The 26,333-nt window shown below is 36.6% G+C and overlaps 3 protein-coding genes across 3 annotated transcripts; 2 read left to right on the forward strand and 1 right to left on the reverse strand.

Moving 5' to 3' along the window:
- On the forward strand, positions 1 to 2,267 carry LOC136801305 (beta-secretase-like). The gene has a single exon (XM_067057942.1). The coding sequence runs from the start codon at positions 414 to 416 to the stop codon at positions 2,196 to 2,198; it is 1,785 nt and encodes a 594-aa protein (XP_066914043.1). The 5' UTR covers positions 1 to 413; the 3' UTR covers positions 2,199 to 2,267.
- A 2,975-nt stretch (positions 2,268 to 5,242) lies between these two features.
- Positions 5,243 to 13,637, forward strand: LOC136801306 (trichohyalin-like). Its single transcript, XM_067057944.1, has 8 exons — positions 5,243 to 5,486; positions 6,094 to 6,240; positions 6,677 to 6,869; positions 7,558 to 7,656; positions 8,273 to 8,449; positions 8,678 to 8,958; positions 9,533 to 12,521; positions 13,143 to 13,637. The coding sequence occupies exons 1-8, from the start codon at positions 5,343 to 5,345 to the stop codon at positions 13,568 to 13,570; spliced, it is 4,458 nt and encodes a 1,485-aa protein (XP_066914045.1). The 5' UTR covers positions 5,243 to 5,342; the 3' UTR covers positions 13,571 to 13,637.
- Positions 13,638 to 14,904: 1,267 nt separating this feature from the next.
- Positions 14,905 to 20,735, reverse strand: LOC136801307 (uncharacterized). Its single transcript, XM_067057945.1, has 6 exons — positions 20,629 to 20,735; positions 18,833 to 18,939; positions 18,504 to 18,703; positions 16,332 to 16,351; positions 15,707 to 15,828; positions 14,905 to 15,158 (listed from the first exon to the last, which is right to left on the reverse strand). Exons 1-6 carry the CDS (start codon positions 20,639 to 20,641, stop codon positions 15,045 to 15,047), a joined length of 576 nt encoding a protein of 191 aa, XP_066914046.1. The 5' UTR covers positions 20,642 to 20,735; the 3' UTR covers positions 14,905 to 15,044.
- Positions 20,736 to 26,333: the final 5,598 nt, after the last annotated feature.

Consider the following 26,333-nt stretch of genomic DNA (forward strand, 5'->3'; position numbering starts at 1 on the left):
GCAAATCTTTTTGTGTTTGATTTTTAACATGCTATCGTTAAACGAATTTATCATATCAAACTTGTGATTACTGAATAAAAAGTCAGAAAGAAGAAGAAAAAATCGAAAAAGAAGATGTATAGGAAGAATCAGTGTTGTTAGAAAGGCGCTGGAAGAAGTTCATCTTGAATCGTTGATTTGAAGAATTTGAATGAACAGATGGTGCAGACAAAGTGTTGCTTCTCTGCATCAAAACGCACATTCAGCATGAAATAATTATAACTTTCACAAACTGTATGTTTTAATACCGATTTGGCCACAGCAAAGGCTTGTATATTCGGTCACCATACGCCTTTACATCGATATGGATCCGATGGCTAAAAATTGCATGTGACATAGATATTGGAGATTTCTTGGTCATTTCAGATACCACAATGGATTTGCTACAGATTTTCATGATTTTTGTTTTGTTTGAGGTTTGTAGCTGTTTGCAAGTTTCATCATCTCATCACACACTTTCTGCAAGTCGAGCTGTGTTGAGAAAATTGAAGACATTGCATCCTGGGAAATCATTTCATTTGAAACGCAAAACAAAAGAACATCATACAATTACAAATAACCAATGGAACAAAATAGACAACAGTACAATACGTGAAAATATACGTAAAGAAACGGAGAAATCGTATTCCTTACGTAGCACATCGTACGCTTACGTCATGCAGTTAGACCTTGGAACACCGAAACAAAACTTAGAATTTTTGATCGATACGGGTTCTGCTAACATGGCGATCGCTGGGCCTGAATGTCAAGACAAAGATGGCGTCAAATGTCAAATTGATACTTTTTACGATCCTAAAAAATCTACTACTTCTGTTTACATTGGCCACCCGGTTGAAGTGGAATATGGAAAAGGGTCTTGGTCGGGTGAAGTTTATCGAGACGTTGTAGCTTTCCCGAACGAAGGGCCGCAGATTGTGGCGGATTTTGCCGTCATTAAGCAAGAAAAGGAGTTTTTTTTGAAGAATTCGGTGAATGAAGGTATCTTGGGATTGGCGTATAAAACGTTATCAACAAGTCACGTGGAACCCATTTTCGACCAATTGGTGGACGAGAAAAAAGCGGAAGACGTTTTTACGTTGTCTTTTTGTAATGGTAACGGTCGCTTCTGGTTGGACTATCCGCTTGAGAATGAATACATCTCACCCATACAATGGACCCGAATCATACACCGTGCTTGGTATACCGCTCGAATGACCGGGATCGATGTCGCCGGGCACAGCCTAGGGCTGTCACCGTATAGTTACCCACCCGCTATTATCGACAGCGGGACAACCGATATTTTACTGGAACCAGAAATCTATATCGCGGTGATCGCCATGCTACGGAAGCACGGGCCTCGTGTCGATGAGAGGTTCTGGAATAATTATTGTGTTCATACAGACCCTTATAAATGGCCTTATATTACGATTTATTTGAAGAATATGAAGGGTGGATCATTCGCCCTCACCATCCTTGGAAAACATTATGTTCGTAAACAAGACCAGTTCCATTGTTTAAGTATTGGTGCAAAACAATACGGAACAGTTCTCGGGGAGGTGACTCTTGAGGGAAATGTTGTCATCTTTGATCGTGAAAAACACCGGGTAGGCTTTGCTCCGAGTAATTTAACGGACCCGGATACGGGTGAACCTTGCGGGAATCCAGTGGCCATTAACACAACGGTTTCAGGAGCATTGAAAGATTTTTGTGAAGCTCCATACATGCCATACGCAAGTTGTTTCACTACATGTCAAACGTGTATAGATCACGCGGGCGCGTGGTGTCCGCACGGTCGCGTATTCGTTTGGATTAACGGTGTCCGGTCAGAACTAGATGCAGGCGATGGATATTGTTGGACCGGCAACTTCTTCACTTTCGACTCGATCAATTTTCAAACTTATTTAAAAGGACATGGTAGTGTGGAGTTTGAGTTCGAATGTTTCTCGATGCTACCAATGTATAAACAATGCCTCATACACGGTGAATGGCTATTCGCAATCTTCATCGTCATCGTCATCGTGCTGACTATAATGTGCGCGTGTATGTGCTGTCGGAAAGTGTACGAAGTAGACTCAAGACCAAGCCAAGAACGTTATCCTCTGATAAACAGGCCTGGGGATAAGGAACCTTTACCAGTGCCCAGTGCCCCTAAATATTATCGACTTTCTAATTCTAGATAGCGTGTAAACACACATTTTCTTTTCATATTGTAGATTTATGAATTACGTATTGACGTTTTCGCAAAAATTAATCACAAAACTGACTCACAAAATTAAAGTAATGCGAAAATTAAAAAATGTAGTGTTTCCGGAATGCTGGTGAAGGAAAAGAGCTCTCATGTGGCCGCGGCCGGAAATTTTTTTTTGCTATTTTCAATAACTTAAGATCATTGAAATTGAACTTTAATTATAACTTTTATGTACAAACAGTACGAAGTAAGCCCTGAATACTAATGTAGTAACTACTAACGAACAAAACTTGATTTACAAGCGGGAATATCTAACCAAACAACGTTTGGCAGCTTGAACGGTTAACTTGATTATCTTTATGATGAACCATATAGATGAACCCATAATCTGCGGCCAGGTCAAAATTTGTTTTTTCAACCGGCCGGTTTCCGGATATACTACAGTTTTTTATTTTCGCCTAATTAGAGGAATTTGCGCTTTACCATTCTTTGAACTTGAGAGATTCAGCGGATTCCCAGCTTAGTGACATAATTTATTCATGTATCCGCCTTCCCTTGGATCTCCCGCCCTAATTATATTGAAGACCTTAAGATATTTCACGAGATCAAATGGCTCATGAAAATATCTAAAAATATATTTGTTTCGATAAAAAAAGTTACCGCCTTGCGTAATAACAAATACTTGAATAGGAACCAAAAGTTATATTTAAAATCGATTCAACATATTTCAATATTTAATGAAATTATTGTTAAGAAAATGTATTTTTCTGGTTGACCGCAAACTTTTTTTTCAATATGTCGATTGGATCGTCATTCCTCTCTAGGAATTCTTACAGTACTTCGCTTGAATCGTTTGAAAATAAAATCAATCGTTACATCCTAGGGAACCTAATGTTGATGATTTTAATAATGCATAAATATTTATGAGATTACTTTGTAATCAATTTGTAACAGTTCTCTCTTTTTCTTTAAATGTTTAGTTGCATAAATCGTCATACCTGAAGTTCATTTGTTTAAAGTGTGCTGTAATTCTTGTTTTCCTTTTCGAACAAAAACCTCAATCCTAACAAATTCCGTACCGTTCGTTGAGAAGTTGAATAAGAACACCTTTTCCCTTTGGTAAAAATGATTTCACATAAAATGATCGCGTTAAAAGTTATATTCTCTCGAAGGATGATCCGTTGAAGTGAAAAAGCATAAAAAAAAACAGGTTTTTTACTCGAATGAGCTACCTTCTGGAGTCTTTACTCTTCGATGCAATCACTTTTTATGAACAATAATTCTATGTATTCGAATATTCGTATTTTTCTGAACTATTTTAACAAATTACCGTTTACCAAGTTTCGATTAGGTTTTTGCTAGTTTCTAGTTCTGATGTGTGTCATTTTATATCCCAGCCCAACAAAGTCCCTATGGTTTGCATGCTCTAAGCTGAAAGTTTCAATATATCCACTACAGTAGTAAGCACAAGCCCTTGCGAAAGAAATCATATCAGGTATAAACAAAGGCCTTAGTCTGATTTTGACTGGTTTGTACTGGTTTGGGCAATTAGCCCAACAAAAAATCTATATCGTGATGCAGTTTAATGGGATCGCACGCTTTTAGCGAATTGTTGACCATCTTTGAATGGCAAGAAGTGAAAATAACTGGAGGGAGTCCTCGACTGTTTTTAGAGTTCTTGTCGTTATTTTGTCATATTTTTGTCAACAACCCCCTATTAAAGTTCACAAAGGTCGATTTTCATACATAATTCATTTCCACTCGATTGAAATTAAAAAACATTGAATTGAGATCATTTGTAACCTTTGAATGTCTGCTTCATTATTGAGGGAATTCAATTTGTAGAAATTTTTTTGAGAATGATTTTGAAGGGATTGATTAGTAACGAATTCTTGTTTATCTTGGTGATAATAAAATGTTAGTTTTTTCTTCATGGTTTTTACAGATGTGAAAATTGGGAATAAAACAAGGTTTTTGTTTGTTTTGGTAGAGATGGTGTTTGTCTTGGTGTAAAATTGAAATTTCGTAGTTTCTCTTGTGACGAGAGATACGGGTTGTCTCTTGATTGATGTTGTTTATAGTTTTTAAGCGGATTTCATTTGCTGTTAATTGAAGTTTGTTTTGTTTGTGAAGTTCGTTTTAGCCATATTGAAAAAGAATTCAATAGCGTTCAAAAAGTTTGCGATATTTTAAGATTTTGTGGAGTGGAGGTAGTTTGCAAAGTGTGAGATATATGAGTAAGGTCTTTGGTGTTTTGCTTATGTTTGTGAAAAAATTAAGTTAAAATCTGCTTCAAAAGTATGTGAATGATGAAAACTTCAATCTGTGTTTAGATTATATAGATTTTTAACATGATATATTAAATCGTTAAAAGAGTAAAGTGGCCACATACTTTTAAGACAGACTTTAATATTGAAGTCCTAAGGGGACGTCCACATAGTACGTACGCACTAAGGGGGAGAGGGGGTCTTCTCAAAAGCGTACGCTTGCGTACAGGGGAGGGGTCAAAGGAAAATGTATGTACACAGAGAAAACTTTTCCATAGCCCTTTTTGTTTGTTTTTTGTCGAGTTTTACGCTTCTTATATGCATCAAGGGAAATAAAAAGTTTCTTGATGAACATTGAGTTTCATGTATGAAATAAAGGTCCGAACCAAACGATTTGAATTTGAAACTTTCTTCAACCGAGGGGAGGGCTGAATGAAAAAGCTCGTGAAAAAGTACGTACTTACCATGGGGTATAGCCATTTGCGTACGCTTGCGTACAGTGTACTCGATTTTTGACATTTTAATGCGTACGTACTATGTGGACGGCCCTTAAATGATATATTTTGGCAAGCGTCTAATGTTATAATAAGCAATACTCCCTTTTGTGAGCAGCAGACTTTAAGGAAAGTTTAGAGGAAAACAGTGCTACCTGAATTGGTGTTGTTTTCTCCAATAATTTGACGGAACGAATTTTTTATTCTGATACATTTTCATTAGAAGAACGAACTTTACAAACTTTACATATTTCGAAATCGTTTCTTGTTATTTTAGAAATTAAACTACAAACCTCACTCAAACCAAGAAGCAATCGAAGGCGATGTTTCAAAAAGGTCTAAGCTGAATGCGTTAAGTAGCGAAACGTTGTTGTCATGGCAGCAGCAGGATCAGAAGAAGGAGAAAATGATTTCATATCTTACGACAGTGTTGAAGAGGACGGTTTGAATGATGTTTATGATAATTTGCCCTCTGATCAAACCGTCGAAAGTTCAGATGGCCTCCCAACTGAAGATGAAGTAAGCTTGCTTTTTCACACTTCGGTCAGGCTTAAATTCGAACACATTCTAATGTTTCGAAAATGTAGTTCATTGGAATAAACCGATTTATAAATATCATGTAATCGTCATCGTAATCAATATGAGATTTTGACAATTTGAACCCAGCCCCTTTTATAGCAATAAGCTCGATGCTGGTTTTAATCTTTGTTTCTCTTGTAGGCTTTTTGTACAAATAGAATACCTTTCAGAACCGTTTAAGAATTACTTATTTTTGTCACAGATTGAAATGGCTTTGAAAACAAACAGAATGTGATATTTAACCTCGTAAAGAATACGTTCAGAATTTTTCGAAAATATTTTGAAACATATTTTCAAATACGCTGGAAGGCTGGATTTTTACACTAAAGAAACTTTGAAGTTCTTTTTTTTTGGAAAAATATTTTCTGAAATACGTTGTTTGATTGTAAGTAAGGTGAACAATACCATGTATTCTTTCCATTTTTTTCTTAATTTACTCGCACATATTATATATTGACCTCATACAAAAACTGCATTGACCTTGACCCAAAATGAACTTTAAACCAGTCGGTTAGTTAAGTGACGTCACTTTCTTCTTCCATCATAGGAGGAAGAAACAGGAGATGATGACGTCACAGAAACAGATGAAGATGATGTCGATCCGAAGAATGGGAAATTTCGTGATTCTTCACACGACCCTTATGAAGAATGGAAACGAATTGCTGAAGTACCTGAACCAAAAATTGATATCAGGGTTTGTCATTCTGTTCATTATTTTATGTGTTCACTGTTGGGTCCTTTTTTTTGATATCGAAGAATCGACCCGGTTGGACCTCTTCGAAAGTTTGATTTTCGGAACCACGTTTGGCCTGAGTTTTATATACAAAACTTTGATGAAAACGTTTGAAGTACGCTCTGCTATTTTAAGTTTGCTCGTAGTTGGTAGTGTAGGTGTTAAGGACAACCTATTGAGAAAGCCCTTCTCTACGACTTGGTCAGTGGGTGCTGCAGTTGAGAGGGCTCTGACTTAACAACGTTTTTTTCAAAGCAAAAAGTAAACTCAAGCAAAATCATGTTTAGCTTATGAAAAAGAACCTTTAGGATTTCCAGAGAAAAAAGTCTTGTTCCTGTCAACCTCAAGACTTTTTCGGGTTATACATTGATGATTAACTACCTAATTTTTCTTGCAGGCGGTGTTTCTCGAAGATGCGGACTTAAAGGAGATTTGGGCGGATCAAGCCAACTCTGCGGAGGAGACTGAGGAGAGTGATGATGATTATGATGAGGATGATATGGATGAAATATTGAACGGTGATGATGAAGAGACGAATAGAAGAAGATCTGATGAGGACGAGGATGTCGGTAATCCTTTGGAATCTTCTGGTATGTATCATTCATCCTTTCCCAGTATTGTGGAGATTCTGTCTTTAAAGCTTTCCCAATATTGTGGAGATTTTGTCTTAAAGTTTTTCCAATATTGTGGAGATTCTGTCTTAAAGCTTTCCCAATATTGTGGAGATTCTGTCTTAAAGCTTTCCCAATATTGTGGAGATTCTGTCTTAAAAGCTTTCCCAATATTGTGGAGATTCTGTCTTAAAGCTTTGCCAATATTGTGGAGATTCTGTCTTTAAGCTTTCCCAATATTGTGGAGATTTCCCATATTGTCCTTTCCCAATATTGTCGTCTTAAAGCTTTCATGTTCTTGTGATTTGTTTCGATTCTGTTTCTTTTGCTAGTCTTTAGATTCTGTCTTAAAGCTTTCCCAATATTGTAGAGATTCTGTCTTAAAGCTTTGCCTTTATTCGAGTTATTCCATAGTCTTTTCAGCGTGTTTTTTATCTAATTTTAGCTCTTGAAAGCGCAGACTTTCCACCGAGTCGATTACAGTTGGCTTTGCACAGCGATATAAAAAAGCCTTCAACAATACCATATTATTCATTAAATCTCTAGATTTCACGATCTCGTATCTTCGTCCTCAGCCCCTCGATACCAAGAACAGTTTCACGTTTTAGAATATTTCCTATGTTTCGATGCTTCTCACACCTCTGATACTTTCTCTTCATTCTTGTAGGGGATGAGACTGATGATGGGCCGACACCGTTAGTGGAGGCTGATACACCGATCCCTTTGAATTCAGATAATGAAGATGATGCGAGGAGTGGCAAGGAAGGTAAGCAACATCCTAGTTCTGTCAGAATAAGTTCACCCAACCCTTTTCCCAGTTCGGAAAGTTGATCGACTATAGATAAATCCACTGTGTAACAATGAATTTCTTGAGGCTACATCTTTACCTACATGTAAAATGATAGAAGGTGCAGCGAAATTTTTCAGTTATTTCATATCATTATATCACGGCTTCTGATTTTCGGTCGGTTAAGCACTCTATTTATGAACATAAGCATCACATCAAAAAAATGACTGCTACAAATACAGGGTATCCCGTTAAAAAGTCCTGTGTCAGAACACGACTAAAAGTAGAAAATATTTGTGAGTGTATGTCTAGTTTCTCTTTTTAACGAAAAACAGTAATTAACAATGGTTACAGTGAAGCAATAAACTTATAAACATGATTAAAATATCAATTGTGTAATAACACATTTTATGAGCGTCTCTTTTAAAAAAAGTCTTCCAAACAAAGAAAAAGACATTACTGAGCACATTATATTTCAAAACACGTAATACTAATTTTTGACATTATACACACACTAAATATTTTCTGCTTGAAGTGGCGTTCTGAAACAGGACTTTTTGACGGGACACCCTGTATGATTAATTTTTATTTGAAGTGAATTACGAAGAAGAAGAGGAGGAGACGGAGGAAGAATCGGATTTCTCCATCGCTACCGATCCTGACGTCGAACCTGAAGAAGATGAGGAAGAAGAAACAAGGGTGGGTGATGATGAAGAGGGCAGTGGTGAAGGGGCGGAAGGCGAAAGTGGCGAAGATGAAGATGAAAATGAAGGTTCGTGATTTTCTACTTTGGATTGGATACTCATTTCACACTTCGGTCTTGATCAGCTAAAATTATCAAAAAATACTTATTTTTCTTGAAACTTCAAAAAGAAAACCATTGCATTACATTAGAAACTTTACGAATTGTTTCGTTTTTTAGTGAAATCATTTCAAACCTCATTGTCTGAAAGGTTTATCCTTTAGATGTTAAACCATAGTCTTCTTTTCTTTCTTGAAGGCGAAGAGGAAGATGCAGAGGAGATCCGCCAACGAAAATATCGAAAAGTGGAAAAAGAAAATGAAGATGATACCACTGAATGGGAAACCATTACTCAACCGTCTGAAAACGAGGCTCCTCAACTTGAAAGTGAGGCTGAAGAAGAGGAGCAAGAAGATGAAGTAGAAGAAGAAGAAGAAGTTGAGGAGGAGGAGGAGGAAATTCCGAAAACACCAGATCCTTACGGATACACGGAGCTTCATACCAACATCGAATATATTGAAGAGTATGACGGAGGATTTGTAAGTTCTCTTTTGAAATTCTTGTCCATATTTTTGTTTGGAATAAGTTCCTCGTCAAACTATCGACTCGTGTATTAGACAACCAAAAATTTTCATATATATTTCCCATTTTTACTAGCCCATACTTTGATTGCCTAAATAATGAATTTTTAAGCATTGAGTTTAAATCTGAATACTAGTGAGGAATCTTCAACCTTTTTTAAGCAAGGAAAAGGGAAGCCTTAAGATTTGCACCACTCCTGGGATGACGTATTGTCCTTGCGCTTTATTTGTTTTCATGTGGTATATCTTTCGAAACAAGGCGATAGATTTTATTTTCAAACAGGCGTTTGTGTGGGAACCACTCATGTCACACGTTTTGGATAGGAGATAAATGGCTACTTTTAATATCCAGGAGCTTCCTCTTGTTTGGTTTTCCCGATGTCGTATTGCTTACAATCTGTACAGTGCTCTCCTTACACGGTGAATAAACGTAACCGTAAAGTATTTTATATCTCTGAAAAGAAACAAATGTGCTGAGTAAAACGATCTTAGCGATCTAAATATGATTTCTCCCTCTTTACTCTTTTTTCAGCTCGACAAGTTCAAAGCGCGCATCAAAACATCAGCTGCATCATCAGAAGATGAGAGCGGTGACGAGCATGCGCGAGGAGAGTTTGATGTGCACGCGTACACGCTCGAAGAACATAAGTCCTTCTCTGTTATCAAAGCTTCGAAGAATTATCAGAATCCAAATGAAGAGACTCCACGTCGTCGGAAAATCTCTAAACGTCCCACCAAACTTGCACTCGAAAATACAGTTGAACGAATTGAAAGAAAGAAAACAAAAAAGGGAAAAGTATCGACGAAGAGCGCTTCCAGAAATCATCGAAAGAAAGAACATTTTATTGACTTGAGTGTTTATGATTTTCATATACCTCAGTTTAACAGTCAAGACGAGTCGCCGGAAAACCCTATCGTGGAAGAGAGCGTCAAACCTGTCAAAAAGAAACAAAAAGAAAAAGTCAAAAAATTGAAACGTCGCGGATTTCTTGACTCGACCTACGAACGATGTCATAATTGGTACGCTGATTTGAAAAAGTTACCTGAAGTTGAGTATCCTAGCGCTTCGATTCCTTCGTACAAAGTACAAGCGCGTTCACGCACCGTCAAAGAGCGCACTGTCAAACTAGCACTGGATAAAGTACTGAACCAAACCTTCAACGCGATAGATGATATAGAGCAGATCAAATTGCGAAAGGAAGCCAATCATAATTGCCAGTTGTTAGTTTTACAACTTGCCGATGATGTCGTCGGAGAGATCGAAGAACAACAACAACGGAACGCCGTTCGTTACGCCCTCGAAGTTTTATTGGATAAATGGGAAGACTGTGTTTACACGACGCGTAAAAACATGATCGAACAACAATTAAACACTGTCTCAGAGAAGTTAGTCACCAGTGCCATTTCTAAAGTCAGCATGGAAGTGGAGAATGAAGACCGTGTGGCTTCTTTAGTCGTTCGGGATGCTTTAGCTAGCTCGCTTGATTCTCTCGGTAAAAAGCGAGTGACGATTCATCGTAAATTACAGAGATTATTTTCAGAATATCGTTTTGATGATTATGATTTTGATAAAGGTGAAACAAAGATCAAGCAGAAGTTGCATCGAACGCGTAGAGCTCTTGATAAAAATTTAAAGGCACGTCGAAAAGTAGAGAGTGTAGAAAACACACCACGTTCTCGCTCAGCCAAACGCCGACAAAGACGAGAAACAAAACATTTGAGTCAAATAGAGGAAGACGAAAATTCTGTAAAAGAAGAAGCAGTAAATAAAATAGCAGAAGATAACGGCCGACCAACGTTCGGTGTAGTGAAGCAAGATTCCGACGAAGATCTGAAGGAAAGAGATTTGATCGATCTTCCCTCCGACGCCCTATCGGAAGGTGAGATTGAGGGAGTGATAACAAAACCAACACATCTTGATAAAATGGACAAAGTATTAGACAGACAACGTCGACGTTCTCATGTTTTGAACATTTGGAAGGAAACAGATCGTGAGATTTTAACGCAATTGCGCCTCGAGAATGAACGTTGGAATGCAATGTATGAACAACAGTTAAGAGAAAGAGAACAACAACAACAAGAAAAACCGCCTGAAAATGATTATAATGCGATGTACGCTGCTAGCGAAGATGAAGAGAAAAACGAAAGCGAAACCGATGACGTAATGCTTGAAGATAAACGCATGCCAAATCTAGAGGACGTTTTTCAAGATGCACTTGTGAACCCTGAAGCAGATATTTTGATTGTTCCGGTTAAACAAGGCTTCAAACGAGCCCCTCCAACGGACGACGAAGATAGCGCGGTCGAATCAAGCGAAGAAAACGTGAAAGAAGAATCCGGTATGGATCGACAACGGAAATCATGCGTCATCGCTCACCAGCCCATCGTCGATCGTCGAGATACGGGAATCTCATCCTTAGCGACAATAGACGAGCCTTTAGAAGGTCATGAAATCGAAAATAAAAACTCGATTAAAGACTTGATTCATTTGATACCCAATATAGATCGTGATCAGTTTCTGAATGATTGGCTTTTCAGAGGTGGTCAACAGCGCCCTACTACCGCCATTCGAACACCGACGCCACCCTCCAAAGCGCCCTCTTCAAAACAAAGAGAACGTCCACGGAGATTTCATTTGAAAAGACCAGGAACGGCGGACAGTCAAGTTTCAACACGTGATGTTGTTCCATTAGATCATACAATGTTAGCACATTATTCCGCGGGTCGTCTGAATTCTGCCAAATCAACTCGATCAGCACAACGGCCCGAGAGTGCACAAAGTATGTATAGCGAAAGGAGCTCGATTTATTCACAACTTGAAGAACGTGCTCCTTCGCCCAACATCGAGAGCGACGAAGATGAAAAGAAAAACATCTCTCAACGCGGTCAAAAAGTAAAACCTAAAAACACTAAAATCAAATTCCACAATGAGGAACAAAACATTAATAAATCGAATGAAAAATTCGAAAAAGACCTCGAAAATTCTGCTTGGAATTTTTACGTTCGTCAAAACCGTGAGCTACGGAAGCTCCGAGAAAAGATAGAGCAAGAGGGACGTCCGCAACTTTTGAGTGACGTCAACTTACCGTCAAACCAATTCGAGGAAAAGGATTTCAACATTATTTTAGATAAATATGGCGCAGTAGAAATCAACGGTATGTACGAAGATGAAGAGGAGGAAATAGAACTTCTAAACTTAATGGATGATGTGAAAGATGAAAACTTCTCTGAGGGAGAACCCGAGAAAGATTCTAAAACACCTTCCATTTCTCCGCCCTCAACACCTTGGAAACGTCAAAAGAATCGCCCTATGACGCCCGATTCTGTTGATTCAGACGAAGAACTTGAGAAAATCAAAAAGAAACATTATGACATGTACAAATCAAAAAATGAAGGACCTCCGAAAGAGCGCTTGTATAAAGAATTTTTACGGAAGAAAGACACAACTCTCCCGCCACCACCTAAGCTTGGATGGCAACCGCCGGAAAATGGTCTCATCAAATGGAAAAAAGCGTCAGAAGGTAAGGCTGGAACTTCTTGGAATGTGCATTTCCTGTCTTCTCTTGCCAATCCTTGACGTCTCTAGGTTGCGCGCATCCCATTTGATATGTTTATAGGGGATGCGTATCGTGGATAAAATTAACTTCCGATAGTTACCCCCGTCTTTGTGTTTTAGAGTTTTAGAAACTTGATTAGCTTGTTTAGTAAGTTTTATAGAAGAGATCTTCAAGTTTCATTAAATTTAACTTAATCTCGGATAGGAATTTTAAACACGATACGTATCCACTAATCATATCAGAGGGGATACATGCAGCCTATTACGTCTCTAGTCTTCTGCTAACCCTCCAGCGAAAAAAAATTTCCGTATGGGAAGAGGTTTCTGAGGTTTGCCAATCAGACTAGGATGTCTCGCTCAGGGTCTCCTTAAACAATAGGAATCTCTTTTAATTCCAAATTGTGACAGTAAAAGTCTTTTAAGGCAACAATGAAAAAGAGATCGTTAAAATGATTTCCCCAATTGAAGGCAAAGACCCAATTTACCTTGGCATTCGCCAAAATTAGTTCCCTTAAGGGTCTTAAGGAAAATAATCCAAATAAAAGCTTGTCATTGCATAAAGAATAAACTCAATTAATTTTTCTAGATGTGAAGAAAGTCAACAGAGGAAAGAAAGGGAACAAGCAAGACGTCAGTATAGCCTTGAAACGAACTCTCTTCAATCAACTCCAACTAACTATGAAGAAAAGTGAACGTCAAAAGATGGTCCAAGAAAACAGTAGACTTTTGCAGCGCCGTGCTACTTTGCATACTGAACAATTGAGTATGACAAATCTTGAGAAACGAAAGAAAATATTACCGATTAATGCCGATCCTCGCTCCATTTCACCACGCTCAACGCGCTCCATTCCATCATACGCGCGGCCAACGAGAGCTGCCGCGCTGAAAGAGCGCGATAAGGAAGAGCTTAAGCTACCGAAGATCACGAATAATAAAACATTGAACAAATCATCTTCAAAGAGCGTTACTTCTTCACGAAGGAAGAGCACCAAACCTTCAAAAACTGCACGCTGAAAGTTCTACTCATATTTTCGGAGGGTGACACTCAGTGTCCACCCTTATTAATAAAACTTGTTTCTCATGAACCGTTTGAAAAATGTTACTCTTTTTTATAAGCATAACGTTTATAAGCATACTTAGGCTCAAATTCGGTTAAAAATAAGCATAATGCTAAGCATACCTCTAAGCTGAAATGCAAAAAAAATCGTAAAGCTTTTCTAAAACGCTGACCTTCTTAGAGTTACTTTTAAAGCTATTACAAAGAAAACTTTCATTCTTTGAGCCGAATCAATTTTCCGACTTAAAAATTTGAAATTTTCATGAGCCCAAAGAAAATCTGAGAAATGAGATTTTGCTAAGCATATTGATTGAGCCTCAATCCGATTTTCCCGTATGCTGATAAAAAAAGAGTGCATGGTAAAATGTAAATAGTTCCCATATTTTTCTATTAAAGTTAAGTTAAAGATAATACCTGAAATTAATTCTTCCTTGACCCTTTTTAATGGCCAATCTTTTGGAAATTGACACACGATACATTAAAGCTTTTGGTGAAGGCGACATTTTTTTCTTTATCTCGATGATTTCATCTTCCTTTTCAATCTGTGTTTTCTCTTTTGGAAATCTCTAAAGAAAATTAGTTTTTTACAGTGTGTCCCAAAAAAAGCGGAACATTTTTTATATAAAGTGAAATCTTCAAAACTCATTTAATCAAATGAATTTTAATCATTTTAACTGGGATTAGAATAATTGAAATAGTATTAAAATTTTCTGTTCAATCAATAGATAATTCCCAAGATGATTGAATGTTTTGGATATGGATATACTAGTCTGTCTCAATATAATTTGCAGTGGAGACAAAAAAGGCTGTAACTTTGGATAGAATTCGAATTTGATAGCGGTTTTGTGCTCGTTGAAAAGACAAACAGGAGTGGAATATTATCATAACGAAAAACTCAAAAAAGATCGGAATATGAAATTGAAAATGAAGAAGAAGAAAATCAACTTTTTCAATAATTGTGCTATAATTATCATTTTCACACGAGTGATTATTTGATCTTAGAACAATAAATTTTAATCTTCGTTTTTCCTTTTTAAACTTTTCTTTTTTGATAATATTCCACTTCGGATAGTCTTTCTGACGAGCACAAAACCGCTATCAAATTCGAAGTTACATCATTTTTTATCTCCGCTGCAAATTATATTGTAAACAAGCTACAAAATTTTGCATTAATCATAAGGATTTGACTTTTGATAAAATAATTTGTCCTTTTATTTTGGGATACACTGTAAAGGCATTCGATGTCAGCTGATTTCAAAGAGTATTCAGAAAAAATAGATTCCAATGAGAGTATCTTTTATCTTTAATCTTCATCTATTTCTCAATTAAATTCAAGATTATAAATTACAAAAAATAAGAAAAATTTACAAAATTCTCTACAAGAAATCCTCTCAAAAAACAGAAGAAAACGGGGCTCATATACACTGTATATCACGAGAAGGAAGTTTTCAACCGAGGTATATCTGTCTGACGTAACAACATTTCCAATTGATCGTTTATTTGTTTGCTATTCTCTCCCATCGTTCGATAAGCTTTCAGCGTCTCCTGAATTCGTTAAAAATTTGCATTTCAGTATAATTTTTTTTTCCAGAAGAAACTTTATGTTGACATGTAATAATTACGTCGTTGCGTACTCTCGGGTGCCTAATAGCAGGGGGGTTGGAATAAAAATGTCCTGGGTGAAAAATTTTTGAAAAGGAGGCTAATACAGCAGAACTAGGACGAAAGAGGGAACTTTCAAAAACATTTTCCCAAAAATTAATAAGCGGGGAGGGGGAGGGGTTGGAGCAACAATGTCTTGGGTGGAAAATTTTCGAAAAATTAATTAGCGGGGGGACGGTTATTAGGTACCTGAGAGTAAGCATATTTGAGGCTCAAAAATGAATTTACCTAAACAAAATGAGGCTGCAAGACGTGAAAGTGTTTTTCAAAATTCCATTTGAATTCGGATTTTGTGAAGAAAGCCAAAATCGGAGAAAATTGCAAAAATGAATCTTCTCAGAATTTTACCCCATTATATTAAGCTAAGAACATGAAAATAATGACTATGTGATTGTTTTGAGACAACAGCGATTAATCTCTAACTTACTTACCTGCGAATGTTGTTGAGCGCGGTTTGCATGGGGAATGACATTTTTGAGTTTACTAAAAATACTCTGGTATTCCTCCACATTATGGCGCACGATGCCAAGTCGAAGGGCGAAATTCCTCTCCCCTGAAACAACAAACATATTTTATAAAAACATAAGGTTCACCTTCAGCAAAAACATAAGAAAAATTTTTCCATTTTTTGTCAGAAGTTCTTTTCAGCCAGAGTGGAATAAAACTTACTGGATTTCATTTTGATAGAATTGCAATCTTAAAATCTATTTTTGACCCAGAGTTATAACCATACCATACTTCTTTTTAATGAAGTTAAAGTCACCCATAGCATTCAGCTATCGACATCGTTCTTTTTATAAAATTTGTCTAAGTGCCCCCTCCCGAGCAAAAAGGTGTGCAGTGTTTTTTTACCATAACTTTCAAGTATTTGTGGTATATATAATAAAAGGTTTGGTATAGTTGGAAAGATATTTTAAAATATTTTAAAAATATTCTAAAGCTTATTAAGTTGTTTTTAAAGGTCAACATCCACTGTATTGCATTGGCGGATCGCTGTGAGTATCGGCACGGAAAAGACATGAGAAAAAAAAAACGAAACAAAAAGACAATACTTACAAATTCCTCTGTGAAATGGCCTAAAAATTTAAAGAAATGACGGAGAAGATTTGTGAGATTAAATTACAGACAAGATTTTTAGAAGTCGTATATACAAACACCCCTGTGTCACAGACCCACTGGGACCCAAGCCCCAATGGACAATTTGGCAAAAATTTCATACCCTGGAATTTCAGCACCACTGGGAAAATGACTTTGATTTCATCTCAATACTCCAAAACCATCTCCACTGGATTTTTTAACCTTGGAACAATAGAATTTCTATCCCCATCCGGATTTCAAGAGGAATTTTTATGTCCATTGAGGAAAAAAGTGGGGGGGGGGGGGTACGGGACTTCGTAATACCGATATACCGATCACTTTTTCTCTCAATTACCGATATACCGATAATTGTTTCGTTCAAATACCGATACCGATCAATTTTTCCCCATTTTTTAGGTACTCGTCCCCCGGAGGGAGTACTTAGGCAAAAATGGGTGCTTGGTATGTGTGGACGATAAAGGTCGCGTTTTTCATCATCCAAAATTCTCTATAACAATTACCAAACTGTAGCGTGTAAAACTGTAAGTAAAATTTTGGCTTGTAGGCTTATTCTGGCGCCCGAAAATGCGAGCGAAGCGATCAAGAAAAATTTGCGACATTGTTCATCGAGATGGATTGAGTAAAGCCTAGCAGAGGCGTAGCCACGAGTTTTCGTTTCGGGGGGGGGGCGAGATTGGAAAAATTTTGACCTTTTTTAGGGGAAACTTTCAGAGAAAGTTTTTTCAGAGTAAATTTTTGCTCTAAGCAAGCTCAAAGTTAGCGAGAATAAGGTCACCAAATGTGTAGAAAGCATAAAATTTCATGCCGCAGAGAGTTTGCTTTGTAATCTTGGCGCCGCAGGCGAAAATTTTGGTCTAAGAAATATCAAACAGCTTAAAGGAGGCCTTAAAAAGGTCAAAGGTAGCCAGAAAAAGGTCACAAAAACTACAAACCCCTTCACATTCTGTTGGGAAAACTTTGACCTTTTTGGTCAATTATTTTTTTTTTTGGTGGGGGGGGGGGCGATCAATTACAGTTTAGGGTAATTTCAAGATTTTGGCGTTCAAAAAAGCTCAACTTGGGGAGGCGTGGCCCCCTGTCAAAACGCCAATGGATCGAAAATGGGAGCTTATCAAAGAGTAGAACGTCAATTTAGAGAGCGTCAACTGTATTCAAGGCAGAAAAATGGTCATTCACGTGTCAAGCAGACCCCTGGCTGAGCCTCTAGCCTTATCAAAATTGCAGCAATGATTTTTCAAATCGGTGCCCCTGAGTGTTCCTTAATTTGTACTAATTTACGTATGAGGGAGGGATTATTTAGTAGATCAGCGCTCAGAACATATCGTTCATATATTCGAATAGTAAAGGAGGCTTTGGCCAAATAGAAAATTTTTGAAAGTCAACCAAATAACATAAACTCTAAGAAAGCCATGAATTTGACCAATTATCAAGAAGATATCGAAGAAGCCAGTGCGAGCTAAGCGAGCAAAAAAAATTAAATTTTTTCTTTCAAATTTTGTGTTCGCCAAATACACTCTTCTCGAGAAAGCATTGCTGGCCTCGTTTGCAAGAAGAATAATTATTCAACATTCAATTTACGTAGATGTAAATGCATTCCCAAAAGGAAGTTATCAGTTTTAAAACAAAAGCACGCACATTTACATGTCAAATGACTACTTAGGCAACAATATTTGAAAGCGAGGCCTGCAATGCTTATTTATGCATCTCGAGAAGAGTGTATTGGCGTATTGGTAGATTGTGAAAGAACTTTATTGCGAGCGAAGCGAGCGAAAAAAATTGCAAAATTTGGTCTTGGGGCGCAATGGCTCATGATCTTTGATACCGATGGTTGACCAAAAATACCGAAATACCGACATAAAAATGGGTCTTTTACCGATACCGAGATGATTTTGAAATACCGAGTACCGATCATTTTTTTCCTGTAATACCGATTTACCGATCTAAAAAAAGGCCAATACCGATGTACCGATATCCCGTACGCCCCCCCCCCCCAAAAAAAAAAGTTCTAGTGAGGCTGTGAGACAGGGGTGTATACAAGAAAATTCCAAACAATATATTAGAATTGTTAAGTTTTGATCATTAAACGTTTGAAATATATCAATTGAAGTTTTGAAGCCGTGTCTCACTTACGATTCAAAAGTTTGTTTCTGTTCTTGAATAGTAACAGAGCCTTCCTCATCTTGTATTTCGAATTCTTTCAGGCCCTGCTGTGAGACAAGTGTTGGGAAATTTCTTGTCAACATCATGTTTACAGTTGAGTCATCTTCGTCATCACTCTCTGATGCTTCACCAGAAACAACAACACCACTGCTTGGCCCCTCATTCGATGGCTATGGTTGTTAATGTGGAAATATTGACCATCTTGTTATTGCAGGAAACTAATTGACAAAGTTATTTGAGCAAGGCAAAGAGTTACAAATTTCAAAGAAATATCATTTTCATGGTACTTTAGTATTTACCTTAGAAAACTCGTTAAAGGTTTTTGGAATAGGTTTGTTGACAAAGGTGTTGTGAGAAATTTCTTCATCATCAGATTCTGAGGCCTCTCCTTCAAGAATATTTGTCGCTGTTTGAAGAAAGAGAAAGATCTTTAGAACTATATTTTAGGGAACTTGTTGGAGGGTATGACACATGAGAAGTGAGTAAATCATTCAATACCTTGGAGTGTGAACGATATTCCCACCTGGGTTAATTTCTTTGCTAAAAACATATGCTAATGTATGTTGATGATAACACAAACTGAAGTAAAATCATTTCTTAAAAGAATCTACTGCACATAATTGACTGGATGTCATCTAAATAAAAAAGACATCTAAATCAAACACTGTAAAGATATTTGTCACTGAGAAAATTGTAATGCTCTTAACATACTACCACATCACCACTTAGCATACTGCGACTCTTAGAATACTATGATCTAATATAGATACCTCAGGTGAGTTAAGGCAAGTCCTATTATTTTAAGTGACATGAACCACTTTTGATTGTTCCTCATTGCTGAATAGCAGCCTGTTACAGTGTGGACTTTGATTGTCTTCTTATGATGCACCTATTATGATGGTCCAAAATTGGCCTGAACATCAATGTTTTTAGGCAAAAAGAATGTTTTGCTATTTTGGGCCAAACTCGGCCCTAAACCAAGGACTATAGTAAGGCCATTTTGTGGGTTGTATTAAAGGAGGTCCATTTGGCTTTTGTATTCAAATTTTGGAAAATTACCCAACCTTCCAGAACCTTCAATCAGCTGGATTAGAAGCAATAATCTAGTATGCTTTACTGTTATATTTATGCAGTCAAATGTTATACTGGCTAGTTCGAGACGCAGGCCAAAGGTCATGGACACAGGTCAAACAAACAAATATCTATAAAATATAATCCTTTTGATGCTATTTTCATCAAGTCCGGTTATCATACCCAAGGTGATGCAGGAGATGTAATGGGATATGATAAAGCACTTATGAAACAGCTATTTTCTTGTCCAGGTAACCTGATAACAACTGTTCATGATTTTCTAATGCGCATGGTAAACCTCTAAAAGGTGCTTGAAAATAGTCCTCCCAAGGAAAATTCTACAACAAGAATCTTGTTGTGCACTGGAAAGTCGATAACTAAATAGTTGTTTTGGAGAATGCAACGGCCTATTGAATAACAAATTAATCCACATACATTACTCTCCGTCAGTCGGATGTCCGGTGTTGGAGAAGGATATTTTTTTTCACCGGACAATCTAAACACTGGACATGACCAGTCCGGTGCATCCGGTGTTTCTTAATTTTTTGTTTCATAAATGTCCGGTGTCCAAAATTACCTGTATGCAACACCGGACTGACACCGGACTTATTGCGTCTGGTGTAGCGAAAGGATACTTTTTGCCACCGGACAAATACACCTGACAGTCCGGTGCGTCGGCAGGGTCCTATTCAGCGTGGTCAGCAGAAAACAATCACGATCTAATCTCAGGTTATGTCCAGGAGGCTGTTTAAAGGTGTGTTTTTCATAGTACATTTTCCTTTGTAGTTTACAGTAATTAAAGATGACCTGTGTCAAATACCGTGACCTGTTGACATGTGTCTGTGACCTCTTCTGTTGTAGTGGACTGTGAAACCTGCATTTGAACTAGCCAATGATTATATACCAAATAAAAAAAGGAGTCTATGGTAGAATATGATATGATTAGAGAAAGGAGAAATTCAAAAATTTCTCCATTAATTATAAATAGTTCAGTAAAAATAGAAAAAGAAAAAAAAGAAAAAACCTTTAGCGTCCATCGTGCGATAAAAACTTTGTTTCTTCAGAAAAAAACGTCCATCTTCATCGAATTCTTCAGTGAAATACTTTGAAAGTATGGCTTTAAAATTTAAAGGGATTTGTTTTCAAAACCATAATCGACTTTTGTTTTTCTGCTTGAAGAAAACACTTTACTCTTTTATCGCATTTGCTTGAAAACTGAAAGCTATACTTTGAAGTAATTTCCTCTTTCAGTTAACAATCACACTCAATTTTTCGCATGTCAGTTTTCCTTCTGATGTTGCTTACAATTAAAAGATCTAGAAAATTGTGGTCCACTGACTACTTGGTGTGGACTTTTCAAAATAAAAACAACACTTCGAACTTCCACATTCTAGCTCACGTTTCGCGCGCGAAATTTTGGTCAACTTTTGGTGATAAATCGTGATATTTTTTACTCAATCTGCGTATCATGCCCAAGCGATTGTGTCCATTTAATGGTAGTGAACCTTTAGTAAAAGCTCATATCGATATGCGTCATGTTGGTAAGGAGGAATATGTCAAGGAAGTTCATCACAAAACCACTAAAATGCTTCTTGATGGAGCCAGACAAGCAAGACGTGAAGAATTAAAATCACAACAAATGCAAGAACAAAAGAAAACAGAATCTCACAGGGGTAAGATTAACATTGGCCCTGTATTCAAAGTTCTCAAGGAGAAGTCTGGGTGTTACTTTTGTAAACATAACGATATGGTTTCAAGAAACAACAATTCTGACACCAACAAGGTGATGATAGACAATCTGAACACTTGCTCTTACTGTAATAAAAACATTTGCCACAATACATGCAGCAATATCTGCACAAATTGTCAATTTATCTTTTGCCCCAGTTGTTGTGAGATGAAATATGGTCATTTTGAAGATGCAGTTTTTTGTGTCAACTGTTTGGATTTTCGAATGGAATGATAGTATTCCCCATGGCCAGGTTTGGTTTCATGTGGTTTCATTTTTACCTGAATTGCACATGATATTGTGTCATCAAGCAAGACACTCTGAGGTGAGGTTCTACTAAAAAAGATAAATTAATAGGAAAACAATTCTAGTGGATGTTGACACGGCTGGGGACACTGTATGTATTCACTTTTAGAAGCGCAACCAACAGACAGAACCCCAAGATATAACTGCTAAGTAGTATATCAAAAACTCATAATCCAAGTTTATCAGAACTTGACCTTGCCTTTTGAAAGATTGGAACCAAACACAAAGAATAGCACAATAACATACTTATCTTCCAAAGAAAGTTCTCTAAAATAAAGAAAAAGGAGAGTAGCTGAACCTTAAATGGGAAATACCACTAAAAATTTGAAAATGAAAAGTCCTAGGCTCCATATGGAAGGAAGTAAAGGGCAAAATTTATTAACAGACAATTACTGATGTCAAAAGGTTGATAGATTAAATTGCAATTTTGCTGTCAGATTCCTTTCTATGTTAATAGATTGTGTTTTATGTCAGACAAAGAAATAGAAAATCTTGTTTGGTGTTTGCAACAAAATACTGTGAAGGCAGGTAACTTGCATCAGTGAAGGCTAACATGCATAGCCCTCGAATGAATGACCTGGCTGGTCCTTAAAATACAAAGTTAAATAAAAATAAAAATGGTGGAGTAGAGCTGCGACCTGAGCTGCGTAGTTCATTTATTTAGAAATTTTGCTGCTTTGATTGGTCTCATCTGAGGGCTATGCATGTTAGCCTCCACTGATGCAAGTTACCTGACTTCACGGTATGAAAGTTAGACTGTCACCGTTCTAAAAACCAGCAATGTACCATTCACCACTACTCCCATTCACAGGTGACATTCTGTTGACTGTTGAAAGATGTTTTGTAATGAAAGTTAGTTTGACAGTATTCAAATTAGGTTGCATTCAACAATCAAATTTTAGTGACAAAGAAGAATTATGCTTTGATTCAATAGCTGATTGACATAGTTTGGGAAATTTATTTTATAATATCCTTATATTTGTAATTGTTTCTGAAGATTTTCAAACTAATCAAACTTTTAAATACTGTTTAGTTTTGTTAAAATTCTAATTTAATTTTGTTGGCAATGGCATCGTAGTATTGCTGAAACTGTAGCCTCACCTCCCTTGGAAAAAAATGTTTCCTGTCATCACAACTTTTCTTGGGCCTGCTTGGGCAGCTTGGTGATAATGATAATGATATACAAATTTTTTCAGGGAGGTTTTTGTTTTTATTATGGAAAAAAGATCTTGGATAGTTTTATCAATATGCGAGATAAAAGTTTTTATTGAAATATTATTTTATTTTTAGTTTCTCTTGTAAATATAAAAAACAAATATTTTTTGCTTGAGCACCATTGTGAATAGATATCTACAATAAATCTAATTTGAGCTGTACTTTTTTCGAATTTGAAGAATGAGGTCAATTAAAGTTACCTAATATACTAGACAGAGATGCAAATATTTGATTTTCACCATTGTTCTGACTTATAGACCAGCGACTGAGGTAGTGAATTGTGTTACTTTGTAGGGCACCCCTTAGATCAGGGCAAATTTTTGATATTATGCCTGTAATAGGGTGTAGAGTTGACAAAAAAATTTGCTCTTTGAATCTCCTGCAGTTTTTGAGTCGATTTTTAGTTAATCGATAGAACTTATCAACCCCCTTTACTAACGGTTTTTTCGAACTCTGGAAAACAAATATCTGAGACTACAAACAGATTCAGCTTGAAAGGTAGATAAAGAAAATGGGGTTATTTGTTATAGTCCGAGAGCCAAACCTGAAAAATGGTATTTTGCTCAACCCAAGATTCTACAGGATAAACTATATATTTTTGGAGTCCTCTTAACTATCCTAGTTTAAGAAATGGTCAGTCCCCAACTCTAATTCCTGGTTAATTTTTCATACTGGGCCCGAGTTTAGGGGGTACTTTTTATCCTTTGTAAGGATTTGTTAAGGAAAATATCTTTCCATGTATGCTATATCTCATGAATAAATTGACCAATTGCTTTGAAACTTTGCCAAAAGTTTCGAGATTGGTGATCATCATTGAACTGGGACCTACCAAAACAACTTTTAATGAGGCACAAACTTTGCGTTTTGATAAAATGTGATGCGATACATTAGAAAAATTTCTTGTCAACTGTATTTAGTATCATTTACGATGCTTCAGGGGATAAAAATGCCCATTTTATTGAATTTTTACATAATTTGAGCAATTTTCACTGCTGATCTTGCCTAAAATTTCTTTAAAAATAGTTTTAACTTGATCTTTGTGTAATATACACTAGAAAATTACAATGCTGACTTGAAACTTTCACATACAGAGTGCAGTTGGAGAAACCAGGTGGTAAAGTTGCCGATTTTAGACAAATTTTATCGATTTTTATAGATTTTTGGACCTATTTGACCATTAGAACAATATTAAGGTGTACAAAGTTTGATTTCTAACTACTGGAAACATGGATATTTTTGGTAGGCAATAGAGGAAAGCAATTTGGCTTTTATTGTCCGTCATCAGGGATACAGGTGGCAAATCAAGGGGTAAATATGCAATTTCTAGTTCGCAGTCGCCTGAGTTTGGATGTTTTTCTTGAAAAGTTGCCTCAAATACCTGGATTTTTAGAATGGAAACCAGCTCTAACAAACTTTAACCCTATTTTTATCAGGGGGGGTGTTTTCCACCAGGCTGGCACTCTTTTGCTAATAGCTCGCTGAAAAAATTTTTTAACACTCTGAAAGTTTTTGACTTTTAATATAATCTTATTAGCAGCATGTATACCAAATTTTACAATTTTACACCGACCAGATCAGGTTTTATGACTTTTTTGTGCAGGCATATCATAAAATCCAGCTAAAACCCTGTAAAATCCCAAAATCTTAAATTTAGCATAACTTTTGATCTAGCCATCCAACTGACTTCAAATTTTGACAGGTTTTAGGTATGAATAATAAATTTTAAAAAATCTTTAAAAAAATTTCAAAAACTGCTGACGTCATCAAAAATGACGTCATTGTTTTTTGAAAAAACTTACTCATTTTCTGCATTGATTTTAAACCTCAATTTTATTAGTATGTAAAAAACCGGCAAATATGTTAAAGATATATTTTTTGGCTTTTAGAAATTCAAAACAGAATTGAAAAATCTCCATTCATTCAACTTTAATTGCTATTTTATTGAATAGTACTTTTTCATTGGTCAGCGATAATTGTGAAACTTTGTGATGACGTCATCACCTTTATGATGACGTCATCAACCCAAATTTTTTTCTATGAACTCCTTTTATGATAGAGAACATTACTGCCAAATTTCATGTCCACATCTTTTCTAGATCAAAAGTTATGCAAGGCTGGTGGAAAACACCCCCCCTTGAGAATACAAAATCCGAAAAAGCCTGATAATAATAGGGTTAAATTACCATTCCATCATTTCTTAGTCCTTGTGATGACAACCACACAACATTGGGCTCTTCCAGAAAAAATCCGTTCATATTAATATTTTTTTCATGAATTACCCCTGGACATTTTGATTTTTAACCCCATGGACACGGGTTATACCCCTGGACAAACATCAAATCAACCCCGTGGACACAAAAAATTACCCCTGGACATTGCAATTTACCCCCTGGACATTGCAATTTTTTGGTATTTTTTCAATACCCCTGGACAATTCATCCTCCACCCCCCATGAACGGATTTTTTCTGGAAGAGCCCATTTCAATGCTTTTAACTGAAGTTATGGCAACATAGTTACTGTGATTCAGTGTAATTTTGTCAGCTTTTACTTCCTGAAACGGTCAGTACTGCCGGTTTTTAAGTAGAACTTCTGAGGTTTAAGCTACTGTTAAAAGGAAAGTAAAATGGTGGAAAAAAAAGAGAAGTCACCTCAAAGCATGACCTTATAGAGGACATCAAGTTCTACTTTCATAGAAGATGATTTGTCTTTTTTCGTCAGGCAACCCGTATCCCCCTTAACCCGCAAAATATCACTTTTATTTCTACGCCTTCTAAAAATTATTTATTAAGTACCAGACTCCAAATAATAATTGTACTTAAAACACTGCTAGAAGGAACCATTTTGGGGGGTCCTGAGAAGCAATACTTTAGGCGTACAAGCTTTCGTGAGCATAAACTTTTGCGAGGACGAAAAATCGCGAAATTCACAACATTTACTTTCGCGAATTTAACAGAAAAATATTGTGTTTTTAAAAATTTTATATTTCTTAAACTAGGATAGTTGAGGATTCCAAAAATATATAGTTTGGGTTAAGCAAAAGTGCTTATTTATTGAGATATAGGATTTGGCTCCTGGACTATTAAGTTTCGACCATCTGGTGCTGAGAAATGGCATTTTTAAGGTGAAAAAGCGACGTTTTGGGGGTTTTGCTTGGTTTAAATATGAAAATGCTTCCAGAAAAATGCTGACGTCATCGGAAAACGGGACCCTTGATAAATTCTATCGATTAACTAAAATCGATTCACTCAAAAACTGCAGGAGATTCGAAGGGCAATTTTTTTTGTCAATTCTACACCCTATTAAGAGAATAATATAAAAAATTTGCCCTGATCTAAGGGGTGCCCTACGAAAACCATTTTTCAGGCCTTTTCTGAATCTCAGACGCTGGCCTATTATGATTGATAAAAGTTCAGGATAATTGAATCATGTCTTATAACTTTCAGATTCTTTCAAATGCAAAATTCTTTCATTAAGTTTG

The sequence above is a fragment of the Clytia hemisphaerica genome, unplaced genomic scaffold (assembly GCF_902728285.1).
Source record: "Clytia hemisphaerica strain Z4C2 unplaced genomic scaffold, Clytia hemisphaerica genome assembly, whole genome shotgun sequence".
Lineage (NCBI taxonomy): Eukaryota > Metazoa > Cnidaria > Hydrozoa > Leptothecata > Clytiidae > Clytia > Clytia hemisphaerica.

Bases quoted from the DNA above. Each gene is read 5' to 3' on its own strand.
- LOC136801305 (XM_067057942.1), top strand. From the start codon at position 414: ATGGATTTGCTACAGATTTTCATGATTTTTGTTTTGTTTGAGGTTTGT.
- LOC136801306 (XM_067057944.1), top strand. From the start codon at position 5,343: ATGGCAGCAGCAGGATCAGAAGAAGGAGAAAATGATTTCATATCTTAC. The intron at 6,870-7,557 runs GTATGTATCATT...TCATTCTTGTAG, and splicing joins TAATCCTTTGGAATCTTCTG to GGGATGAGACTGATGATGGG. The intron at 12,522-13,142 runs GTAAGGCTGGAA...TAATTTTTCTAG, and splicing joins ATGGAAAAAAGCGTCAGAAG to ATGTGAAGAAAGTCAACAGA.
- LOC136801307 (XM_067057945.1), bottom strand. The intron at 16,352-18,503 runs GTAAGTGAGACA...TTAAATTTTTAG, and splicing joins CAGAAACAAACTTTTGAATC to GCCATTTCACAGAGGAATTT. The intron at 15,829-16,331 runs GTAAGTATTGTC...TTGTTGTTTCAG, and splicing joins GCCATTTCACAGAGGAATTT to GGGAGAGGAATTTCGCCCTT.